This window comes from Chelon labrosus, assembly GCF_963514085.1.
Source record: "Chelon labrosus genome assembly, chromosome: 22".
Taxonomy (NCBI): domain Eukaryota; kingdom Metazoa; phylum Chordata; class Actinopteri; order Mugiliformes; family Mugilidae; genus Chelon; species Chelon labrosus.
The window spans coordinates 21,646,756-21,670,598 of record NC_140355.1 but is presented as its reverse complement, the minus strand read 5'-3'; the positions used below and the strand labels follow the sequence as shown (position 1 = coordinate 21,670,598).

The 23,843-nt window shown below is 43.5% G+C and overlaps 3 protein-coding genes across 3 annotated transcripts; 2 read left to right on the top strand and 1 right to left on the bottom strand.

The window, feature by feature from the left end:
• Positions 1-3,088: 3,088 nt before the first annotated feature.
• On the top strand, positions 3,089-9,334 carry ddx55 (DEAD (Asp-Glu-Ala-Asp) box polypeptide 55; the record flags this gene model as incomplete). The annotated part of the gene is made up of 14 exons (XM_084572392.1): positions 3,089-3,276; positions 3,367-3,417; positions 4,671-4,757; positions 4,896-4,987; positions 5,082-5,144; positions 5,254-5,403; positions 6,233-6,425; positions 6,513-6,595; positions 6,686-6,817; positions 6,978-7,070; positions 7,244-7,358; positions 7,559-7,727; positions 8,819-9,111; positions 9,185-9,334. Exons 1-14 carry the CDS (start codon positions 3,169-3,171, stop codon positions 9,332-9,334), a joined length of 1,779 nt encoding a protein of 592 aa, XP_084428518.1. The 5' UTR covers positions 3,089-3,168.
• Positions 9,335-9,414: 80 nt separating this feature from the next.
• Positions 9,415-14,413, bottom strand: eif2b1 (eukaryotic translation initiation factor 2B, subunit 1 alpha; the record flags this gene model as incomplete). Its single annotated transcript, XM_084572393.1, has 9 exons — positions 13,453-14,413; positions 13,263-13,364; positions 12,511-12,647; positions 11,673-11,789; positions 11,464-11,576; positions 11,306-11,374; positions 11,146-11,221; positions 9,654-9,779; positions 9,415-9,570 (listed from the first exon to the last, which is right to left on the bottom strand). The coding sequence occupies exons 1-9, from the start codon at positions 13,463-13,465 to the stop codon at positions 9,415-9,417; spliced, it is 909 nt and encodes a 302-aa protein (XP_084428519.1). The 5' UTR covers positions 13,466-14,413.
• An 853-nt stretch (positions 14,414-15,266) lies between these two features.
• bcl7a (BAF chromatin remodeling complex subunit BCL7A) lies at positions 15,267-23,810 on the top strand. Its single transcript, XM_084571895.1, has 6 exons — positions 15,267-15,453; positions 17,648-17,729; positions 17,845-17,941; positions 18,162-18,311; positions 18,735-18,838; positions 18,982-23,810. Exons 1-6 carry the CDS (start codon positions 15,275-15,277, stop codon positions 19,054-19,056), a joined length of 687 nt encoding a protein of 228 aa, XP_084428021.1. The 5' UTR covers positions 15,267-15,274; the 3' UTR covers positions 19,057-23,810.
• Positions 23,811-23,843: the final 33 nt, after the last annotated feature.

The window sequence follows — 23,843 nt, the reverse complement described above, 5'->3', positions numbered from 1 at the left end:
GATTTTACTTTTCATCTCATCATCTCATTCACGTCGCAATGCTTCAATTATCATCCGAGATGACCTGCGAATTCCCGCTCATTACCTCAACGACCATCCGTCCACTGGTCAGCACGTCCCTTGAAAAGCTGAGCCCGGGACAGTGGAGGATGATCGCGGTCGGAGAGCTGGACTCCGCAACCAGGACGGTCCTGGCAGACATGTGCATGAAAATCGTCCAGTCCGTCTCCGAAGCCATCCTCAACGCTGTGAAGCCGGCGATGTATCGGCACATCGCCAGGAGCCACTCGGACGATTCTCTGTCGGCCGACTCATTCGGCGTTTCAGAGGAACGCATTCACGCCTGCTTGGGGGATTCGCTCGCGCAGAGTTTCGTCGAGGTTTTACAGGTTGAACGGCAGCCCTGTGCGTATTCAGTCAACCTGACACAGCTGGTAACCAAAGAGGTGGTGCTGAAGGTGAATTTTGTCCTTTCGGTAGCTCTTAAAGCCCCCGTTTCACCGTTGCACATGCCAGCTTTTTTCATTAGCAGCACCATATCGTACACCAGCACTCTGGATGATATGGTGGTGTGCACTGTCAGGATACTGAATGGATGCTTCGCTGAGATAGAGCACGAGTCTTGGCAAAACTATGCCAGGATTAAGTTGGAGAAGGTCCAAACTCAGGTGGCAACTCAGACAGAGCCAGAACCGCAAGAGGTGCTGCCCACAGAGAGTCATAGTCAGACATCAGTTTCACCTGTAACTCCAACAGAAGTCATGTCTCCAGACCAGGTGCCATCAGTCGTACATACAAGTCCAGAACTACAAAAAGACACTCAGACACTTTCCCCCGCCGCTTCGGTGGAAATAATTCCTTTAACACAAGCTCAGTCTGTGGTGCAAACAGTTCACGAGCCACAAAGATCAACATCAGACCGCTTCGTTTTTATGGCCACCGAGGCCGTGACCGCAGTCCTCGAAAAGCGCGGCGCATCCTTGTCAGGTGCCGCCAAGCAGCCGTGCAAAACCGCTCTGCTGACTCGCGCCATCGCGCCAGCCCTGCAGAGTTTTCACTGCGAGAGCGCCGCCAGTCCCAAGCCAGCGTCCACTTGTAACGTCCAGCTAACGCCACACTTGAGTTCAAGCTTGCTGGTGGGTTTGCTGAATGACTTTTTCGCCTTGAACTCTCCGTCTTCTCAACACTCCTCTCTGGATGGTCAACAGAAATGGGCCCGATGCCGCGAGTTTGCCGCTGAACTTATGCGACATATCGTAGAGGAGCTCAAGAACAAGATGAATATGCCGCTGACAGAGGTTCCTGTGATTGTCAGCCCCAAATCTCTTCCATTACAGACATTGTCTCCAACAAATGAGTGGGATTCTTTGCCAGGGGTTGTATCGGAGTCTCCCGTGTCCTCACCTGTGGCTTTTGCCACAATCAGGACCTCGATAAGCGACACAAGCTATCTGCAGTCTCCTCAGGACATGCAGACGGTCATGGACGATGTCAACGGTCTGCTGAAGGATGTATTCCTACCACAGACAACGGCGTCTGTCCACAAGCATCCAGAAAATATCTTTGACGTCAACGACATTGGCAAATTCACAAAAAAGCTCACAGAAGGCATTTATCATCACTTAATGAGCGGGAAGACTTATCAGATTCCCACAGTTCCAGAGGGGCAGCTACTGTCCGACGCGCCGATATACGGGGTCAAACGTGATGAGGAGGTACAGCCCGTCACATCGCCCGAACTTTCCTACGCAATGACAGAAGATGCGGTCAGGAATTTCTTTCAGCAGGTTCACCTCTGGTTCAGAAATGACTCCTCGAATCACGCCGATCAAGTGTCTGTAGCGCTGACTGACATTGAGGAGGTCTTGTCAAATATACTGGCCAGTCCTATGGAAGGTAACTCGACACCAAACACAGATGAGAACCACGAAGGCGCTGAAATCCAGCAGCTTCTCCGGAAACTGTTAACACACACTGCTGAAGTCATACAAATACCACTGAGTCCGGTGGAGTCTAGAGATGCTGTTAACCGTCTTACACAGAAGACACTCGCAGAAATCAAACTTAGCGGTGTCCCTGTTATCAACCCCGAGGCTCTAGATGCAGAAGATACCCTCTATGGTTTGTTCGGCGACCTCTGCGACAAGTTTGGCTCCGCCAGTTTGCTCATGTCGGCACTGATGTTAAATAACGAGGCTTTGGATGAGGTGTTCGTCAAGGCTCTGAAGGCTCGTCTGCAAAGAGTAAAGTCACCCCCACTGGAAACTATCGCCATGAAGAAAATACCTCATCCTCTGAGTTCAAAAACACAAAAGTGTGTGGTCCATGGGTTCTTATCTTCCACGGCCAAAGCGATCAAGAAGCCCTTCTCTGCCTGCTTCAGGTGTTTCAGCAAGTAATACCGACATCTCAGGACACCTCTCCTTTCCTAAACCTTTACCTTACACCCATGCTATCACATCAGTAGTAGTATTTGTACTTTCCATGTCTTTTTTTCTTACATATTTTATCAACAGTTGTCCGTATGCTACGTATGGACTTTGGCACTGGTGCCTCACAGCAAGAAGGTCCTCGGTCCAAATCCCCGGGGTGGAGAGGGTTCGATTCTCACAGTCTTTCTGTGTGGAGTTTGCATCTTCTCACCCCTGGTTTACGTGGGTTTTCCCCGGGTACTCCGGTTTCTGCCCAACATCATTCTATAATCATAAATAAAGGACTCTACCTTTACTTTCCAAGGTTATTTTTTTTGTTTTTGCTTTTATAACAGCTCTCTTCATTATTCATTAACTAATTAATTACTTTATACTGATATTACTGCATTGTACACCTCAATTAACAAAATGCTTTAATTACTATTTTCATGACACTTGAGGTCCTCCATACATTTGATGAACAAAGAGTACTTTTCGGTTTCGCTACGTTAATTTACATGATTATGTTTCTATTTTTAGTTTTAATTACACAAAACATGTAATTGTTAGGATGAGGGAAAGAAATAAAATATAATATAATATTAACACGGTGATGCGGAACGATTCACGCCTTAGAGCTTTAGTTCCCACCCGGCGGGTAAACACCAGCGCACCCGGAGAACAGAGCAGCGTGGAGTGGCGAAAATCTCGCCAACAGCTTTACGTTAAAACTCCTGTTTAATGTTTATCTCACAACATGGACAACACGACAGACGGGACGTGGGACAGTTTACCTGTTAAACTCAACGAGGGGATTTTAGAGACGCTCCACGAGCTGAAGTTCACACACATGACACCTGTACAGGTAAATGTAAAACTCAAAATAACAGCAGCAGCGTCTCATCAGTCTCCAGTGAACACACGAAGTGATTTATTGACGTTTTTCTTCTACTAGTCTGCGTGTATTCCGCTGTTCATGAGCAACAAGGACGTGGCTGCAGAGGCGGTAAGTTTCACCACAAACACCAGGAGCTGGATTATTTATGGAGGCCAGTGAAGGACGAGATTTAACAAACTTTATTTTGCTTTTTATTATTTATTATTATTATTACTTTTTATTATATTATAGTTTTAAATGGATTAGTTTAAAACAAAACTACTTATAGTGAACAAGGTAATCTAAAAATACACTTTGTGTATCAAATTTACGGGGGTCAAAAAGGGTCATGGAAATAATAATAATAATAATAATAATAAATTTTATTTATAAAGCACTTTACATCAAAGATCTCAAAGTGCTACAGGTTAAAAAGAAGAAGAAAAGGTTTAAAAAAAACATCTAAAGGGGACCAAAAGCTTTGCTAAAAAGAAATGTCTTAAGACCTTTTTTAAAACAGTCAGTGGATTGTGGTGCCCTCAAGGTGTCAGGGAGGGCATTCCACAGACGTGGGGCAGCAGCACAGAAGGCCCTATCTCCCATGGTCCTCCGTCTGGTTCTGGGTATGTGGAGGAGGTTTGAGGCCTTTTTAAAACACAATTGATAACCTATTGTACAATACGAATATGTTTATTTATTTATCTTTACATTTGTAAATATGTAAAACTGTAATTACATTTTCAGCATTTTATGAAAATATTTTACTACTGAAATATAAACCTAATAAGTAGTTCAAAATAAATTTAAATCTGGGAACGGCAACTGAATGTTTCTTATGACTATTCCTTAATATCGTCTCCATTTTATTGTTCTCTGCGTATTACAAAAACAACACGAAACCGTGATTAAGTATACAATTAAAAGAAAAATCAGTAAATTCTTAAATAAATAATGGAATTTGAAAATCTCTATGCTAAAAACATATTTTTTTCTTAAATAAAATCAAGCAAAATGATATAATATTCAAATGTGTTCAGACTCTATTTGTTTTATTTTAATAAATCATTAATTAAAATAGAAATCATTATCACTCACTCATGATTTAAAAAAAATAATATAGAAAATATTTAACATAATGTAGGTCAAATAATTTGAGATACAGTACAGCACAGGTAGATATAGGAGTTTTAAGGCGTTTAGTGAATATTTACCTATAATAATATAAATCATTTGAGTGAATTGTGTGAATTTTAAAGGTCTGACAGTTTCTTCAGGAGAAACGAGTCATCTTGGGGAAGCTACCTTAAAGAACTATTCTGGTTTATTTTTGGCGAGCACAGTCATGGTGAGTAGTTTTATGAGCTGCCATCGCTTCCCTGCAGGTAACTGGCAGCGGGAAGACGCTAGCGTTCGTCATTCCGATCATAGAGCTGCTCCTGAAGCGAGAAGAGAAACTAAAGAAGATGCAGGTGAGGATGAAAACATTTGTATCCACGGCAGGATCTTCACGTCCTGATGGTTAATAGATAACATTTCATGAACACAAAGGCTTTGTGTGTGCAGGATTTTGGACTTCCTTGTTAAAGCTTTAATCGTGTTTTGCGCAGGTTGGGGCTCTGGTGATCACCCCCACGAGAGAACTGGCCCTCCAGATCAGCGAGGTGATGGGCCAGTTCATAGAGAAGTTTCCACAGTTTACGTGAGTAGAAAGTCGCTGGAGGATGTAGATCAAACCGCCATTTCCATTTGTGCCCAAGGATCAGACGTGTTTTTCCTTCTTTTTTGTTTTGCAGGCAGATCTTACTGATCGGTGGTAGTAATCCAATAGAGGATGTGGAGAAGTTCAAGGAGCACGGGTGTGTGTTGATTTCAGTTACAGCTTTTATGGTGATTTCCCCTAAAATGAAAGTGGAAGCATTTCTGTCCCCTGGTCGTCATTATTTGTGCGTCTGTGTGTGTTTTCAGGGCGAACATCGTGATTGCGACGCCGGGCCGACTGGAGGACATGTTCAGGAGGAAGTCGGACGGCCTGGACCTGGGGAGCTCGGTCAAGAGTCTGGATGTTCTGGTTCTGGATGAGGCCGACAGGCTGCTCGAGATGGGCTTCGAGACCAGGTGTGGAATCACAGTGAATGTTTGATGTCTTTAGAAGAGAAGAGGCTTGTGACTCATTCAGCAACAACTTGACTAGAACTGGACCAAGAGTTTATAGAAATACCACAAAGCACATATTCTACAAAAGTTCTAGTAAAAACAAAACCAGGCCGACTCTCCATTCGGACATTTGGATAAAACCAAAGTTTTTACCTCTTAAAAGTAAATTTGGCTACAAAATACTACTGATTACCACTACAAGAGGCAGTGTACACACAATTCAACCTTTGGACATTTTATTCAGCCTGTACATCATCATATTCTGCCATTGTGCACATTATAGAATCCATAAAAATATTGGTATCTCCTCCTCTTCTTCGCGCATTTCACTCCTCAAAGAAACAAGTTACAAAGTCATGTTACATCTTTTTGCAAAGGTCTCGTCCCAAAAAAGACGATTAGATTTAGTTTATCACCTGTAGTACTACCGGTAGCCCAGTAGAGAGACGCCAAAGACCGTGTAAGAAATTGAGGCACTGGGATCAGATTCTGTCAGGCAAGTCACCACGTGGTGCATAGTTGACGGAGAATCATGTGGACAGGCTAAAAAACAATACCACGTGTGTTTGTTGTCAATCATTCTTTGGATTTGATGAAACATTTGAAGACATCCTGACACGCTGATTGTGAAACTCAAAAGTTTGGTGAGTTAGCTGAGGCTAGCAGCTTAGCTCCAGATATGTGACGCTTCGTATCAATGGAAAGCTTCTCCAGTTTAAAATGACACCCAGCACACGTTCATGTTGACTACAGAGTAAGAATTCTCACCACTAACTGTTCTTCTATCCAGTCTGAACACCATCCTGGGCTACCTGCCTAAACAGAGGCGTACAGGCTTGTTTTCAGCCACTCAGACGCAGGAACTGGAGAAGCTGGTGAGGGCCGGCCTCAGGAACCCTGTCCGGATCACCGTCAAAGAGAAAGGCCTGGCTGCCGTCGCCGTCCCCCAGAAGACCCCCTCTCGGCTCTCCAACTACTACACCGTGAGTGCTGTCGTCTTCTCGTGCCCAAACTACCAGTCGGCCTAAAATTAAAAGGCTAACGACGACACAAACCTCCTCGCGTTTCAGATTTGCAGAACAGACGAGAAGTTCAACAACCTGGTGACGTTTCTGCGGCAACACAAGCACCAGAAGCACCTGGTGTTCTTCAGGTGTGTTAAACCGGCAGACGTTAAGTGTTTTATCGTTGGTGTGGTGCGTTCGCTGACCTGAGCCTCTTGACTGACACTGGTTGTCTGCAGCACCTGTGCGTGTGTGGAGTACTACGGTCGAGCTCTGGAGACGCTGGTGAAGAAGGTCACCGTCCGCTGCATCCACGGCAAGATGAAGCATAAACGCAACAGCATCTTCGCCGACTTTCGGGCCCTGAAAAGGTGAAACTACACCGTAGCATAACTCGTACACGTACACCCACTTCACATTTAAAACTCATACACTATACTGCCAAAAGTCTTAACTCACTCATCCACATAACTGAATTCAGGTGGGTTTTCTCTAGTGTACCTAATGTTTTGTCTTGGCGTCACGTTGCAGTGGGATCTTGGTGTGCACAGACGTCATGGCCAGAGGCATTGACATCCCCGACGTTAACTGGGTGCTGCAGTACGACCCTCCGAGCAGCGCCAGGTGAGGAAACTGAATCTATACTCGACTGAATCTGAGATATAATTAGAAAACTAACATTTTAAAAAAAGTCCCGAGACAGACGGACGCCATAATGTTTTTTTTTTAGCAGACAGGAAGTTTTAAGAACTATTTGCGGCGGCCGATCGATCTTGACATTTGCGTTTCCCCCTCAGTGCGTTTGTGCATCGGTGCGGGCGGACGGCTCGCATCGGTAACTACGGCAACGCGCTGGTCTTCCTGCTGCCGATGGAGGAATCGTACGTCAACTTCCTGTCCATCAACCAGAAGGTGAGTTCAGAGGTCGGCCCGTCAGTGGCCGACTGAAGGAGGAATAAATTAGCAGCTTTAAGATGCTGAAAACTAAAATGTGTTTCCTTTGAAATATTATTTTTTTAATTTAAATCTCGTCTTTACTAAATTATGAGAAGTTTCCTGCAGAAAGCTGAATGTAAAATAATTTAAAAACACGTCTTTCATCACCTCTCCAGTGCCCGCTCCAGAAGATGCCGCCGATAAACGACGTTGTGGACGTTCTGCCCAAAGTGAAGACCTTGGCTCTGGAGGACCGCGCCATGTTTGATCGAGGGATGAGGGCCTTCGTCTCGTACGTCCAGGCCTACGCCAAACACGAGTGTAGCCTCATCTTCAGGGTCAAAGGTGAGAGAAACCGTTTGGCATTTTAAGTTTAAGACTAAAGGACGTGACGCCAAGCTGAAGGTCGGCTGCTTGCTGGTGTCGAACCTTTGTGAACGTCTGTGGTCGTAGTTTTTGTGGTTGACATCAGACTGATGATGACTTTTAAACCAGTTCATCGTGTTGAATCCACCTCACGTTACGATGATCAACTTAAAGAACCAGAAAATAAACTGTAGACCAACTGATGAGCATCATTCAGGAGAGGCTAGCTCCTCCTGCTTCTTCCTAGCCTCCCAGCTAATGGTAGCTCCTCCCACCTTCCTAGCCTCCCAGGCAATAGTAGCTCTTCCTAGCCAATACCTGCTCCTCCCAGCTTCCCAGCTAACAATAGCTCTTCCTAGCTTCCTAGCCTTCCAGCTAATAGTAGCTCTTCCCAGCTAACAGTAGCTCTTCCTTGCCTCCCAGCTCTTCCCAGCTAACAGTAGCTCTTCCTTGCCTCCCAGCTCTTCCCAGCTAACAATAGCTCTTCCTAGTTTCCTAGCCTTCCAGCTAATAGTAGCTCCTCCCACCTTCCTAGCCTCCCAGCTAATGGTAGCTCCTCCTAGCCAATACTAGCTCCTCCCACCTTCCTAGCCTCCCAGCTAATGGTAGCTCCTCCTAGCCAATACCTGCTCCTCCCAGCTTCCCAGCTAACAATAGCTCTTCCTAGCTTCCTAGCCTTCCAGCTAATAGTAGCTCTTCCCAGCTAACAGTAGCTCTTCCTAGCCTCCCAGCTCTTCCCAGCTAACAATAGCTCTTCCTAGCTTCCAGCTAATAGTACCTCTTCCAAGCTAACAGTAGCTCCTCCCATCTTCCCAGCTAATAGTTGCTCTTCCTAGCTAACACTAGCTCTTCCTAGCTAACACTAGCTCTTCCTGTTTCCACTTTTGAATGATGAATCCAGTCTACTGCCACCTGCTGGTATAGATTTATTTCTTCTCTCTGGTCATTGGTTGTAATCTTTGTGGTGAGTTCAAGTGCAGCTTCTTGATCCAGACCCGGTCGTCCTTCGTTGACGTCAGTTTGGTTTGTTCGTACCTTTTAAATTCGTTTGACGTCTTTTCTTTCTCTAGATCTGGACTTCGCCGCCCTGGCCCGCGGCTTCGCGCTCCTTCGCCTCCCGAGGATGCCCGAACTGAAAGGAAAGACGTTTCCCGACTTCAAGGAGGCGGAGGTGGACACGGACACCATCCGCTACAAAGAGAAGAACAGGGAGAAGCAGAGACGGAAGATGCTGGCCGAACAAAAAGACAGAGTGAAGACGCCGTTTCCTAAAAGGAACTTTGCAAAGAACAAGGCCTGGTCCAAACAGAAGACCAAGAAGGATCGCAGGAAGAAGGTGGCGGCCAAGAGGAAGCACAACGAGGTATGTCCACGTTTAAAGATGAAACAAGACGAGCAGATTGTAAGAGTCTCTAACGACTTGTCTGTGTCTCCAGGGCTCTGATGTGGACGATGAAGACATGAACGAGCTGCTAAGCGACACTCGTCTCCTCAAGAAACTAAAGAAAGGTCAGATCACTGAGGAGGACTTTGACAGTCAGATAACGAGTCACGGACCGAAGTCAAAACACAAAGCGGCGCCTTGACGCACGGATTCTGTAACAGAGGAAATAAATATGTGACTTTTTTTTTTTATCCCTTTTCACAAGAAGTTTTATTTGAGTCGTTATAAATAAAGTTTGATGAGTTCGTCGCTAACGGCCGACGGCGTGAGGACTCCCAGGTCGGTGAAGAGGAGGGTGATGAGGGAGGGAGGCGTGTAGTCGATCATCGGATGCTCCTCTGACAGATTCTGAACCGTCTTCAGAGTGTCGGCTTTGTACTGTGGAGGCCGGAAACACACATGTAAATAAAAATAAAAATAGTAACTCTAAAATAAAAGTAAAACAGAATAAAATAAAATACCTTAAATTTATCTGGGACGTCCTGCTGGTTGAGAGGATACAGGCGCACGAACTTAAAACTCTCCGCCACGACGTAGAAGGGTTTATTATGAGCTTTGGAGCAGACGGCCATCTGATAGGTACCGATCTGAAACGTCGGAGAGGAGCCGTTACCATGGAGACGGACTCAAATGATGTGGTCAGAGATCTAAACATTAATTAACTGTAGACGTTTATTGATGAGGAGGTTCTGATGAAGAGGAGTAACACAGCTACTGGAAATAGAACAGGAGGAGGAGGAGGAGGAGAAAGATGAGACGACAAGAATGAGGGAGAAGAAGAGAAAAGGAGGAGAAGAGGAAAGGCAGATGGTAAACGGAGAGAAATGAAAAAGATGGAGTGGAGAAGAAAAATCAGGGATGGAGAAGGAGGAGACAGGAACAGAACAGGAGGAGGAGGAGAAAGAACAAGAATGAACAAGGAAGGTGGAGAAGACGGTAAAACCGGAGATGGATAAAGAGGGGGGAGGAGGAGATGAAAAACAAGGAGGAGAAAAAGAGTGAGGAGAAAGATGAGGCGACAGAAATGAGGGAGGAGAAAGGAAAAGGAGTAGAAAAACAAAAACAGGGATGATAAATAAGGAGAGAAAGAAAAATGGATGAAAAAGAAGGAGTGGAGGAGAAGAAGGAATAAAAATGAAGAGGAGAAATAATATGGAAGAGGAGGAGGAAAACAAGGAGGATGAGAAGAAAGGGAAGGATGGATAGAAGGAGTAGAAGGAGAGAGAACAGGAATAAACAAGGAAGGTGGAGAAGATGAGAAAACTGGAGAAAGATAAAGAGGGAGGAGAAAGATGAGGCGACAAAAATGAGGGAGAAGAAATAAAAACTAAGAAGGAGAGGAGAGAAAATGTGAAAGAGGAGGAGAAAAATCAGGCATGAATAAGGAGAAGAAGGGGAAGAAAAAGGGACTAAGAAGGAGTAGAAGGAGACATGGGAACAGAACAGGAGGATGAGGAGAAAGAACAGGAATGAAGAAGGATAAAGAGGGAGGAGGAGGAGACGGGGAGGAAGAGAAAGTGAGGAGAAAGATGAGGTGACAGAAATGAGGGAGGAGAAAGGAAAAGGAGTAGAAGAAGAAAAAAGGAGAAAGAAAAATGGATGAAAAGGTAAATTATGGAGGAGGAGAAAGAAGGAGGAGAAAAATGAAGAGGAGAAAAAGACAATATGGAAGAGGAGGAGGAAAAGGGATGAGAAGAAAGGGGCTAAGAAGGAGGGAGAGAAGGAGAAAGACATAGGAACAGAACAGGAGGAGGAGAAAGAACAGGAATGAACAAGGAAGGTGGAGAAGGAGGGAAAACTGGAGAAAGAAAGAAGGAGAGGAGTGGAAGAAGGGTGAGGTGAAAGACAGGGACAAAAAGGAGGGAGAGAAGGAGAAAGAAGACAGGAACAGGAGGAGAGGAGAAGAAGGAGGAGTTCTGTTGAACAGGGCCCTGACTACTTCCTGGAACACACCTTGTTAATGATTCCTCCACTCTCCACGACTCCTTCTGCTCCTACGATGACCAGATCCACTTTCTCCAGGACGTATCTGTTAATGAATTAATTATTAATTAAACTGAATATTTTCTTTAACTATTATATACATAATTAATAAATAATAAACGTTATTTACCCGACGGCTGCGTCCAGGACGACCGTTACTGGAACGTTGAGTTTCCTCAGAGCCTCGGCCATCTGCTGCCTGAACAGAGACACCGCTCCAGTGAGTCCTTTCAGAATAAAACGCCCTTCCAGAATAAAAGCCTACCACAGTCTACAGAGCCCACTCACCCGGCGGCGTCGGGCTGAGACTCCGTCACGTAAACAGAGAAGCGTTTCTTCTCGGCGGCGGCTCGTTCCAGGACTCTGAGGACGACTCTGGAGAAGGAGTGGGTCAGGATTTTCTAAAGGAGGACGAGAGGAGAGAGGAATGAAGGAGCTGAGGGTCACGGAGAGAGAGAGAGAAGAAGAAGAAGAAGGTGTGATCAACGTGCACTCACGGCGCCGTCTTTGATGAAGGTGTGACACAGCTTCGCCACCTTAGCCCTGGACATGGAGATCTTCTCCAGGAACAGTTCTCCTCGCTCCTCCATCACCTTCTTACAGCGGGACAGGTCCTGAAGGAGAGAGACCAGACATCAGGAAGCACTACTACTGGGTCAACCAATGAGATGGAGGACGAGGAGGAGGAGAGGATTAAGAACAACGGATGAAAAGGAAGGAAGAAGAAGGAGCATCCTTGAAGAAAAAGACAAAAGGGAAGGGAGAAGAAGAAAAGGAGACAGAAGAAAATAGAGGAGGAGTAGAAAGAGGAGGAAGATAAAAAGAGGCGAAGAAAAAGACAAAAGGTAGAAGAAGAAATAAAAGAGAACATGAAAAACAGGGATGACAAAAGGAAGAGGAGGGAGACAAGGAGGAGGAGAGGATTAAGAAAAACGGATGAAAAGGAAGGAATAGGAAGGAGGATGAGGAGAAAGTTGAAAATGAAAGACAAAAGACAAAAATGAAGGGAGAAGAAAAGAAAGGAGACAGAAGAGGAAAAGAAGAAAGAAAAACTGATGAAAAGGAGGCAGAGAATAAAATAGAGGAGGAGTAGAAGAAGGAGGAGGAGGATGAAAAGATGAAGAGAAAAAGGGAAGAAAAAAGACAAAAGGTAGAAGAAGAAATAAAAGAGAACATGAAAAACAGGGATGACAAAAGGAAGAGGAGGGAGACAAGGAGGAGGAGAGGATTAAGACAGAAAATGTCCACAAAGACAACAGACAGAGACATCAACGCCCATGAAGACATGCAAGGACTAAAAGCTCCGGTCCTCCAGGAGACGGTGCGTTCACTGACCTGGTGCTCCAGAGACGTGAGGCTGATGAAGCGCAGGAAGAGCTCCCCCCCAGAGGACACGGCCACAGAGGAGTCCACCCCCATCAGGCAGTCGGTGGCCCCCGTCAGGCTCTCCCTCAGACCCTGGAGGGTCTCACCTGAGGGGGAGGAGGAGACAGAGGACGGGACGTCACAATGGGGACGGCTTGGAGGGGTTTAAAACCAGCCATAACATTATGACGCTAAATAACTGACAACCTGGTTCTCATGGCTCCTGTCAGTGGGTGGGATGTAGGAGGAAGATGAGGAGGTGGATGAAGATGAGGAGAAGGAAAAGGAAGACGAGAAGTGCAGAGGAGGAAGAAGAGGAAAAAAAGAAGATGGAGGCGGAGGAAGAAGAGGAGGAAAGGGAATAAGAAGAGGAGGAGGTTGAGGTAGAAGAGGGTGGAGGAAGGAGAGGAGGAAGGGGAAGAAGAAGAAGAAGCAAAGGAAAAGGAAAAAGAGGAGAAGTGCAGAGGAGGAGGAAGAAGAGGAAAAGATGAGAAGGACACGGAGGAAGATGAGGAGCAGGAGGAAGAAGAAGACGAGAAGGAAGGGGAAGAAGAGGAGGAAGGGAGGAAGAAGAAAATGAAAAGGAAGAAGAGAAGTGCAGAGGAGGACAACAAAGAGGAAAAAAGGAGGAGATAGAGGAGGAAGAGAAAGGGAAGAAGAAGAGGAAGAGGACACCAGACAGAGATGATGTCCAGACATTAGAGAGGATGAAGAGGTCTAACCTTTGTCTCTCTTGAGAAACTCCAGCAGGGTCCGGATCGCGGCCACAGCTGAGGCCATGTCCGGGTCCTTCCTCATCTGAGCCCTGAAGTACTCCACCAGCTCTGAAACCAGGACACCCCCAGGACCCGGTTAACGCCACCGACCACAAACCGAGGCAGCAAACGAGACACACGGACAACAACAACTCACCTTCTTCATTCATCTTCAAATCCACAACAGCTAAAACTAAAAGAGATTCAAAGTCACCAAGTATTTAATAATATCACAGGGTCCAGACAGTAGATGTCTGACACATGCCAGAGCTGCGGGCTCTGCAGCCTTTGTTCAGCGCTAATGTTTCCACAAGAGTCAAGATAAATGTTTTAAATTGACAATTTAAGTCACATTCATCAAAAAGCATCCAGATAAACTCGTCAAATTCTGCCTGAAAAGTTTTGTTGTCACTATTTGCCGAGTTACAGCGCTTAGCTCCGAGCTGCGTGTTGATGTGTCGCAGAATGATGACGCAGGACGTTTTCCTTTCGCCGCTCCGGCTTCAACGTGCGTGCCCTCTTCAGGGACGGTCGGAAATGTCGATATAAAAGTTACGGACTGACGGTTGAGAGGGATTTGAAGAAAATATGTGAAATAGAAATGTTTTAGTTTATGATTTGTTATTGATATTTGTTCACACAACAAAAAGACACAATGTGGTAGGAGAGGCAAATGAGCTGAGAGAGATAAAACCAACACAAAAAGAAGCAAAACCGCTTCAAAGAGATGTAAAATTGTGTCAAACACAGTTTAACAACAAGACACAACATGGTCACAGAGACAAAAAGAAACACAAAACCACCACCACAAAAAAGGCAGGTGGATTACAGATGTCAACTTGTTGTTAAATAACATCAGATGGGGGATCCCCAAAAATATGATGATTCATCCCTGTTTCATTAATACTGACACCTGTTTTCATTTAACTCTGAACATCATCGACTTAAGTGTTGATCAAGGGAAGATTAAATAACATGTGAGACCATCATTTATCCAAAAAACATCAGGTTGCGCTCCAGGCTGAAGATTCATTTAGATGTTTTAAGGAATTTGGTGTCCCGACTGTTGTTTTTGGGACATAAAACAATTACAAAAGAGTCAAAATAACTATAAAGAGACAAAAAAGTTCACAGAGTCTTAAAACCACTCCAAAAAGACTTTGAATGACTAAAAAAGAGCCGTAGAAGTGCTACAACAAGACTCAAAGTGACTATAAAGACACAAAAACACACTGCAAAACACTTAAAAGCTGTGACAGATAAAACAACTCACCACCAAGAGAAACGAGATGACTAAAGGGCACGAAAAGCGAGAAGAAAAAGACTATAAAAACGACGAAAGACACAAAAAAAGACACGTACCAGTCGGACACATAAAGGCCAGCAGAAAAATGAACCGAAAGAGACACAAAACCACTACAAAACTACTTCAAATTACCATAAAGAGACAGAAAGTCTTAAAACAGCAGGAAAGGCACACAGAATAGACTTAAAATGTCCATCAGGAAGCAAAAGTCACCACAAAATGAAACACCAAGAAACTCAAGATGACTAAGGACTATGAAGACACAACAAGAAAAAAAAAACGAAATATGAAGCAAGACAAATGTAAACGAGCAGAAAAAGTGACTTCAAAGAGCAACAGAGTACAGGTAGGTCAAGTCTTCCAGAGTGCAACAGATATAAAAATAGTTTTTGGGTCATTTTGCTGCTGTTTTGTGTCTTTCAGTGCAGCTTATATTATATATAGAAGTGTGTAGTGAATGTAAAGCTGTTAAATGTTAAAGCTTGTAATGATTTTTATTTAAATTGTGCAGCTAAAGTGTGATCTAGAGATGTTTTCTAAGAGCAGAGCCTCTCTTTGTTCTGCCCTCTCAGCAGGGAGACATCAGTGCAGCTGCAGCCCCCCCCCCCTCCTCTTCCTCCTCCTCCTCCTCCTCCTCCCTCCTCTCCTTCCTCTGTGCTCCATCGGGCCGCGCATGCGCAGTGCTCTCTCTGTGCGCTCTACTGTTTGCATTGTGTCTGAACTGCCGGCGAGCTTTAAAAATATTATACCCACCGCGGCAATGTCGGGCAGGTCGGTCCGAGCTGAGACCCGGAGCAGGGCGAAGGATGACATCAAGAGGGTCATGGCCGCTATTGAGAAAGTACGAAAATGGTAAGAGGGAAAAGGAGAGAGAGAAAAGGAGGCTTCGTTATCTAACACGAGAAAGGCTCGCTTGTTGGGGGAGGAGAGGGACGGAGACGAGGAGCGAGGGATGAAATAGAAAGAAAAGGACCGATTATTTGAAGGGGGTTCGCGGGGCTGATGTACTTGCGGCTCAGGTGCACCGGGGCGCACTCGAGCGGCGATCCGCCCGGTGTTAATCCAGACACACAACATGTACCCGGTGTATTTTTTTTTTTTTTTTTTTTTTTTTTTCTTTAACGGCTAGGGTTGAACCCAGAAGCCATTTCGATGCAGTCACATGAAGCCATTGCTTTCCTGCCGCTGAGCTGGGAGCACACGGCGCCGGTTTTTAGGACCGAAACCACCGACAAACTCCGGTCTGGGGAAACAATTCGACGACGGCGCTCTTGAGTCGGAGCAGTTTTAGTCCGTCTGGAGTTTTAAATTAAGCGCTTTGAGTCGCCCTTTAGGTCTGATAGAGACGGAGGCGCGGTGGGGGTTGGGAGAGGGGAAGTCGGCTGCTGTAGTGCATGGCTGAACACGTATGACTCGGTCTGAACGTTTAAAACACACGAAAACAAAACACTTTATTCACATTTAACGGCTCAAATCTTCCCGGTGTGTGTTTCGAGAACATTCCGGCTTCGCGTGTAAACCCCGCTCCGTGCCTGACTTGTCTCGTTTCTTTTAATCGGGTGGATTAATCAAACGTCCCCGCATTAAAGTCAGTTGAAGTTGGTGGTTTTTAAAATTTAACTGAAATATTTTTAGATGGAAAAAAAAAAATAAAGAAAATATACAAACTTGATTACGTTTTATTACACATCTATAACGCCATTAATTTAATTTAACAATACTTTTTATTTTTGATTTATTTTTAAGGTTGAATTAGTTTTTTTTCTCCGACTAACGGTTGCTAGCTAAAAAAGTTACGTGGCGAAAGAATAACTTTTTTGTCACCAGGTGTATTAATCAAACGTCCCCGCATTAAAGTCAGTTGAAGTTGGTGGCTTTTAAAATTTAACTGAAATATTTTTAGATGGAAAAAAAAATTAAAGAAAATATACAAACTTGATTACGTTTTATGATACATCTATAACGCCATTAATTTAATTTAACAATACTTTTTATTTATGATTTATTTTTAAGGTTTCTCCGACTAACGGTTGCTAGCTAAAAAAGTTACGAAGCTAAAGAATAACTTTTTTTCACCAGGTGTATTAATCAAACGCATCAAAGTCAAAATAACGTTAATTTAACTGAAAATATTTTTTAGTGATAAATTTAAACAAATATTAAATATTATTTACGTTTTATGATATAGCGAAATTAATCTGATATAAGTATTTGTATTTATTTATTTATGACTATAAGATTATAAAATCAATTCGTTTTTTTTCTTTAAAGCTAACGGTTGCTAGCTAGAAAGTTACTTAGCTAGGACTTTATTTTAATCAGGTGGATTAATCAAGCGTACCCAACTCAAAGTCAGTTTAAATCTGTAGTTTTAAAAAAACGTTAATTTAACGGATTTTTATTTTTTTTAAACGATAATATTAAACACATCTTCTAACTGAACACATTAAATCTAAGATAATTTTAAGGGTGTTTTATTTTTATATATATATATTTATGAGCTTTTATTTTAGATCACAACATTTGTTTTGCTTTGCTAACATGCTAAACTTAGCTAAAGAATCAGCTAATTTAGCAAAGGTCAGTAAAAGTGGGTTTGTTTTAAATAAAATGTATTTATTAATAATGAAACTAAATGACAAACAGAATTATACTTTATGGTAAATCTTATATTGAACAAATCTTAATGCTTTTATGAGATTCTAAGGTGAATTTGTTATGAACAGACATTTAAAGTTATTGTATTTTACAAACTAAAAGATGTTAAATTATGGTATTTAAAGCGTCCATCACAATTTACTTGTGCACATCATTAAATGTCATATTTTACTGTAAAGTTCTTCCATTTATTATCAAAGAAGAAATGATGATTTCTTAGAATTATGAGGCTGGAGCCGACCAGAAGAGATTAACTGATTTAGTTGTGGCCTTAAAGATAAACTTTGTGTCTATCGACCCTTATTACTGCAGTATATTAGTAGTTATTAGTGTCTGTGTTATAATATATCTGACGCTGAGCTTGTTTTTTTTTTTCTCCCCCACACAGGGAGAAGAAATGGGTGACTGTGGGAGACACGTCCCTTCGTATCTACAAGTGGGTGCCAGTGACGGAGCCCAAATCAGACGACGTGAGTCCACTTCATCGTCATAACTATTATTAGCAGTAAACCTGCGTTAGTTCATTTTGACGTTATTACATTTTTCTCTCTAACCTGAACAACGTGCGTTTTCTCCTGTTTTTAGAAGAACAAGAATAAGAAGAAGGGCAAAGATGAGAAGTACGGCTCAGAGCTGACGACTCCAGAGAACAGCTCCTCTCCAGGGATGATGGACATGCATGGTGGGTACTGAAAAACTATTTCTGAAGGCACGGACACGTCGAGACGACTGTCGCACGTTTTCACGCTCCGTTGCCCCGAGTCAGATCTCTTTCTGCGACTTTGTTTCATCTTCGTCTCATCTCAGCTTTGTAGCTCCTTCTGTTTCTGCCAACAAGCCTTTAATTCCAGTTTGAGATCAGCCTCACTTTGACTGATTTATTGTATCCGCCTCTTTCTCAGACGACAACAGCAACCAGAGCTCCATCGCCGACTCGTCTCCAGTCAAACAGGAGAACAGTTGTAGCACCAGCCCGGCCCCGGAGCCCGCCACCACGCTGCACCGCGACAACAGCGATGCCAAGACTGACCAGAGCCCGGACAGCAAGAGGGGTCAGCACGCACACCAATAAACACACACACACATATATATAAACACACCTATATACACACACCAGCAGGCTGGAGAATGAAGGGTTCATCAGGTTCATCTCTGTCAAACCTGGTGGGCAGCAGATCAGGTGAATCTGAAGGAGGAGTTCTTATTGTTTGCTAATTATTTCCATGGTGTCTGTTTTATTACATTTTAAGAAAATATTTCACATTTACTAGAAACCATGGTAACCTCTTTAAACTGCTAGTATTCTTAAATAAAACATTTAATAGACTGATATATTTACTTACTTGAGAAAGTGGAAGCTGCCCGTCTCTGCAGTTCCTCCTCACGACCACACGGTGTCAGTAAAGTGTCAGAGGACGACGTCCGTACATAGACGTCCAGTTCTGATGTTTTATTTATTATTTTAAACGTTTCAGGTAAGACCACCCCATCATCAGAGACCTCAGAGAGAGCACAAAGTGCCAAGAGAGACAGTCTGTCCTCAGGGGACAAGGACTCTTCAGACAGTAAAGCCACTCAGGTACGAACACGTCCTCTGCTTTTGTCTTGACAGTTATTTACGTTTACTTGACGTTGGTCCATGTCTCCATGTTCTACTCTGAACCGATCAGATCTAAACGACCCGTCCTCTCTTTCCTTTGCCCCCCCCACCCCCCCCTGCAGGACCTACAGGAGGAGGGCCCCCCCAGCAAGAAAAACAAACTGGAGTCCTCGTCTCAGGACTTTGAGGAGAGTTAAATGTTCGGGGCTGAGTCGTTTCTCTCCGTCTCCCTCCTGTCTCCCTCCTCTGTACCTCCCTCCATTAACTCTAGATAATTTAGGGCTAATGGACACACACCGCCTCTCCTCTCACTCCTCCTCCTCCTCCTCCTCCTCCTTTCCTCCACCTTCTCCACCCAAACTCTTCTAAGGGAGAATGGACGCCTCCCTCCCTCCCTCCCTCTCCCTCCGGTTTACCCCAACACTCCCCCGCCACAGAGGGAGAATGGATATTACCTCCGAGCTTCCTTCCAGTCCTCCACACTTTTCACTAATGCCAAGAGAAGCCCCCGGCTGCGACCCCCTCTGTGGCCGAGGGGGGGGCAGCGCTGTCAGCCCAGCCACGCCAGGCCAGACGACAAACACTGACCTGCATCTGTGACTAAAAGAGTTAACACTGGGGATCCTGAGATGAGGCCCGACCGCCGCCGCTGCTCTGAGACCGCCGTTTGAAACGTTTCCCTGCCAACGGTTTTAGCCCAGGAGAACCAGAGAGGCTCAGCCCGGTCTCAGATCAGCGGCCCGCGGGCGCCACGTCGCTTCAGTCGTCCCCGATTCGCCTCCTGTTAGACTAATGTTCTATATTTGTTTAGGAAACGTTTAGGGTTTTTTTCTCAGGAGGGTCAATGCACTGTTATGGTATGTCACAATCGATCACAGATAGATTTGCTGCTGTAGTGGATGTCTTTTTTCTCCATTCACGTGTTTTTTTTTTTTGTTTGTTTTTTTTAAAGTGAATTAGTTTGTGGTTCTGTAGAGGAAGAAGAAGACGACGGTACTGGTGGAGACGAGTAGTGAAGACGGGCGTAGCTAGCGTAGGTCCCGGAGGTGTGCCTTGAGTTGCTACGGTTTAAGACTCGTTCTAGGTCAAGCAGGTTCTGATTTACAATGTTGGTGCCATGGTTTTGTTTTGTTTTCTGCCTTATAATTGTCACTAATTCATTTTATTGGACTACAACGGTTTGATTTTAAAGAAATATCATTTTGATTCCTTGCTGAAAGTCCAGAATGAAGCTGAGCTTAGCTTAGCTTAGCATAAAAGCTGGAACTAAAGGAAAGCTGCTAGCTTGAGTCAGTTCAAAGATGATTAACTCCACCAATCAAAGTTACTCAAATTAAACAGGAAATAAACATTAATGCCCAGGAGCTAAGTGGTTAGCATGGGTAGCTACATCACTGTTGACACTGTTGGTGTCACTGGTTGACATGACACGGGGAGTTAAACATGTTGAAGAGCTAACGCTGCTAGCCGGCTACGACCTGCTTCTCTCTGGTGTTTTGTTCACACCACTAGCATCACTAGCTGGATTATCATCGTTGAAGTTCTACTTTAGCGCTCGATGACGTCACGTTGTTGTGACGTCATCGAGCGCTTAAGTAGAACTTCAACGATGATAATCCAGCTAGTGATTTATGCTACGCTATGCTAATTTCTCTTCATATGACGCTGTCCATCCTCTCAGCAAGGAACCAAAAGAGCGAATTAATACTTTAAAAGATGGAGACTATGATTTGAACACTACCAGACGTTAGTTCAGTCTCTGTAAACCTCTGAGTCCTGGTTACTGATCGGCGTCTTCTTCAGGTGTTCACGTCTGAAACATTCTCCTCCGTAGGCGTTCTGTGTATCACTACTTCTCTACGACGACAGAAGGGTCCAGTCTTTAGCTCAAGCGTCGGTTCTAATCCTCCTTCAAGGTGCTGTCTGTCGGCTGAATCCGTACGCGGCATCGAGCTCTCGGGTTTTGTGCAGATTTGTGCAATTTACTTGAACTTTATCGTACGGATTCAGACCTAGGACCTCTAATGTAAAACCTCACGCATGTCACGATTTACTTTTATGAATCAATATTGTGGATTGAAATCACTGCGGACCGATGACTTCACCACACATACAGGGGCTGTCGATTAAGACCGAATAATTACTTGATCAGATTTCAGAGAATCAGCGTTCACATGGATGGAGAGAAAAGAAACTAAAAGCTGATAATTGTGTCGGTTTAGAGGATGGATTAGCATATACCTCATTCCCAGTCCAGCAGCGCTGGAACTTAAAATGCTATTGTATTGACATTAACAGTTATAAACAGCATTATGTACACTCAGTTTAAAAGAAAAACAAATAAAATATCTCACTTATGTTGTAGCTTTCACCTGATCGAGCCAATTGCTTATAGTTTGCTCATAACTGTGTGTTTAAAGGAAAAAACAAAACAAAAAAAGAGCTGTGAGATATGAAATCTTGTTGTTTTTTTCTTTTCTTGGGACCATTTTGTTTTTCTTTAGATCGTGTACAGATTTATGGTTTGGTTTGACTTATTTATTCCATCAGTAGTGCTTGGTTTTTATCATGTCCAATGGTTTTGTTTTCTTAATAAAAGTCACAAAAACGTTGCCGTTGTTGGTTTTTCAGTGTTTGACGAGAGCGGAGCCGCTGAAACGTTTTAGACGCATTAAAGCGTCCAGACACGTTTACAAATCATTCAGTCTTTTCTGCTTGAGACAAGACTAGACTGTTTAAACTTCTGCTGGTTGAGCTGTTTAAAAAGTCTCTTAGATTTAAATAAGATCAATAATAAGAAAGAGGTGGCGGGCCAAACATAAAAGACAACAGTTCAGACGGTTCTTTGTCCGGTATCATTTCTATTGGACTGTTGAGGAGTTTACAGAACATAGAAAACATGTCACACCACCACGTCATCAACATCTGTAAAACGGTGCCTGAAGGTGTTAACATACAAAACACTAAGAATTAAAGACTCGTCACGTATAAAGTACACCATGTTTTAAAGTCTGTACAAACGGGCAGAAAAATAAAACCACGTAAAAGCTTTTAGTCGTTCCACGGCACGGCGTCTGTCGGCTTAGTATTTACACGGATGTTCGGTCGCTTCGCGCGTCGCTCAACGTTACACTGAAGATTCAATATGATCCAAGAGTTGTGCTTCAGAGCGACACCAGACGAACACGTGTCGCTGTGCGGGTTCGGTTAAAGGAGCGATTCGGCATTTTAGGAAGTAAGGTTACTCACTTCGTGGTTTAAATACGAAGCTATAGCCGGTTAGCTTAGCTTAGCTTAGCTCTCTAAAGCTAACAAATGAACACTAGCTTGATCTTTTGTAGAGTCTGGAAGTTTATCTGGAGTCTCTCTGTTGGGAAACGATTCTCCTCCTGTAAAGATCTGCTGGACCAATCAGATCGTTCGGGGGCGGGGCCTAATTGTCACGTGTCATCCGAGCACTGTGGAGTTAAATTTGTTTACAACAAAATGTCTCTGATTGGAAAATTTGCTTTTCCCCCCGCTCCTTGCTTCTATACTTAATGCTAAGCTAGGCTAACCTGCTGTAGCTTCATATTTACTTCACAGACGTCCATGTTTCACTGAACTGTGCTCAGCGCCACGATACGACCGTTGCTTCTTAGCTTATTTCGTGTAAAGTGACAGATATTTAAGTTAGAATAACCTTTAGTTATTTTTTTAACTGTGCTCAAATATTCTTTAAAAGATAAAATCTGAGGTTTAAAACCCCAGAAAACTGGGAAATGAGTAAATAAGTGCATAAATCTTTATTTTTTCTTCATTGTGTAGAAACACGTTGTGTAACTTTTAGTCATTACTGGTTTAATTTGAGTGAATTTTCCAGACTTGATGAGATAAATGTTTCATTAGAAGACCAGAGGATTATTGCGAGAAATCGGATGTAAACTGTGGTGAACTGGTCACTGCACAGATTTCTCTCTTTAATGATTTTAAGACGCTGCATCAGAACGTGTTTAAATCAGTCACGTAAACCTGAGAAGTTCCTTCATTGGAAACTAAATCGACAAGTATTTATTCTTGAGTAGACGGAGTGGTCGCCTCATCTAAAGCTAGAGTCAGAAACGTGACGACGACTGTGATTGGTCTGAAATATATTTCCTCCCTCTTTTCTGTTCAGCATCTTCTTTGACGTGAACCGGCGTCGAGGTTAAAAGCTCACGGAGGCGTAGGTGAGTTAGAGGAGTTTAAACCGAGCGTTGTGTCTCTGTGGAGGGCAGTGCTGAAATAATCTCCACGCTGCTCAGACGCTGAATCTCTAAAGTGGACAGTGCAAAACTAAAGTTAGTCGAGGCTCCGATGCTACAGCAGGGCTTGGAAAAGATCAAGACAATAAATAAATTCATTACTAACGGATCCTCAGCGGCCTCTGGGAGGGGGCAGACGTTCAGCCGCGACCTCGGAGACGTCGTCGGGAAGCAGACGAGAGTTTCCTTAAAGTGCTCAGAGAAAAGAAAACATTTACAAAAAACACCACAGGAGAGAAACTCTGAGGAGCTTTAACTCAATCTACTCGTTCGTCTTTTGGTCGGCGTCTAAACCGAGAACGCTCCGAGGTCAAGGCTGAACTTCCTCTAATCTATGGGCTAATATTTAAAGAGTTAGGGTCTGAAGGTTTAGAAAATTAAATAAAAATATTGTAAAAAAAACATATTGGAAAAAAAATCTGAAATAAAGTTTTTAAAGTTGTTATATGATAAAAAATAAAGTTAGAAAGAAAATAGTTGCTATGTTATAATGTAATATTTAAAGACTTTTCAAAATAAAGCTCTGAAAATAAGTCAGAAGGTTTAGAGAATAAAATCAGAATTATTTAAGCCATAATAGCGCTTTAAAACGTTCTAATATTTAAAGAACAAAGTCGTGATATTTCCAAAGTAATTAGTAACGTCAGGAAAAATAATAAATATGAGAATTAAGAGATAATATTACAAGAATAAAGTCGTAA

What these genes read in the sequence shown, in the direction of transcription:
- bcl7a (XM_084571895.1), top strand. Translation starts at nt 15,275, where the DNA reads ATGCGCAGTGCTCTCTCTGTGCGCTCTACTGTTTGCATTGTGTCTGAA. An exon ending in CGGAGCCCAAATCAGACGAC is followed by an intron (nt 17,730 to 17,844) that starts GTGAGTCCACTT and finishes TCCTGTTTTTAG; the next exon opens with AAGAACAAGAATAAGAAGAA. An exon ending in GAGCCCGGACAGCAAGAGGG is followed by an intron (nt 18,312 to 18,734) that starts GTCAGCACGCAC and finishes TAAACGTTTCAG; the next exon opens with GTAAGACCACCCCATCATCA.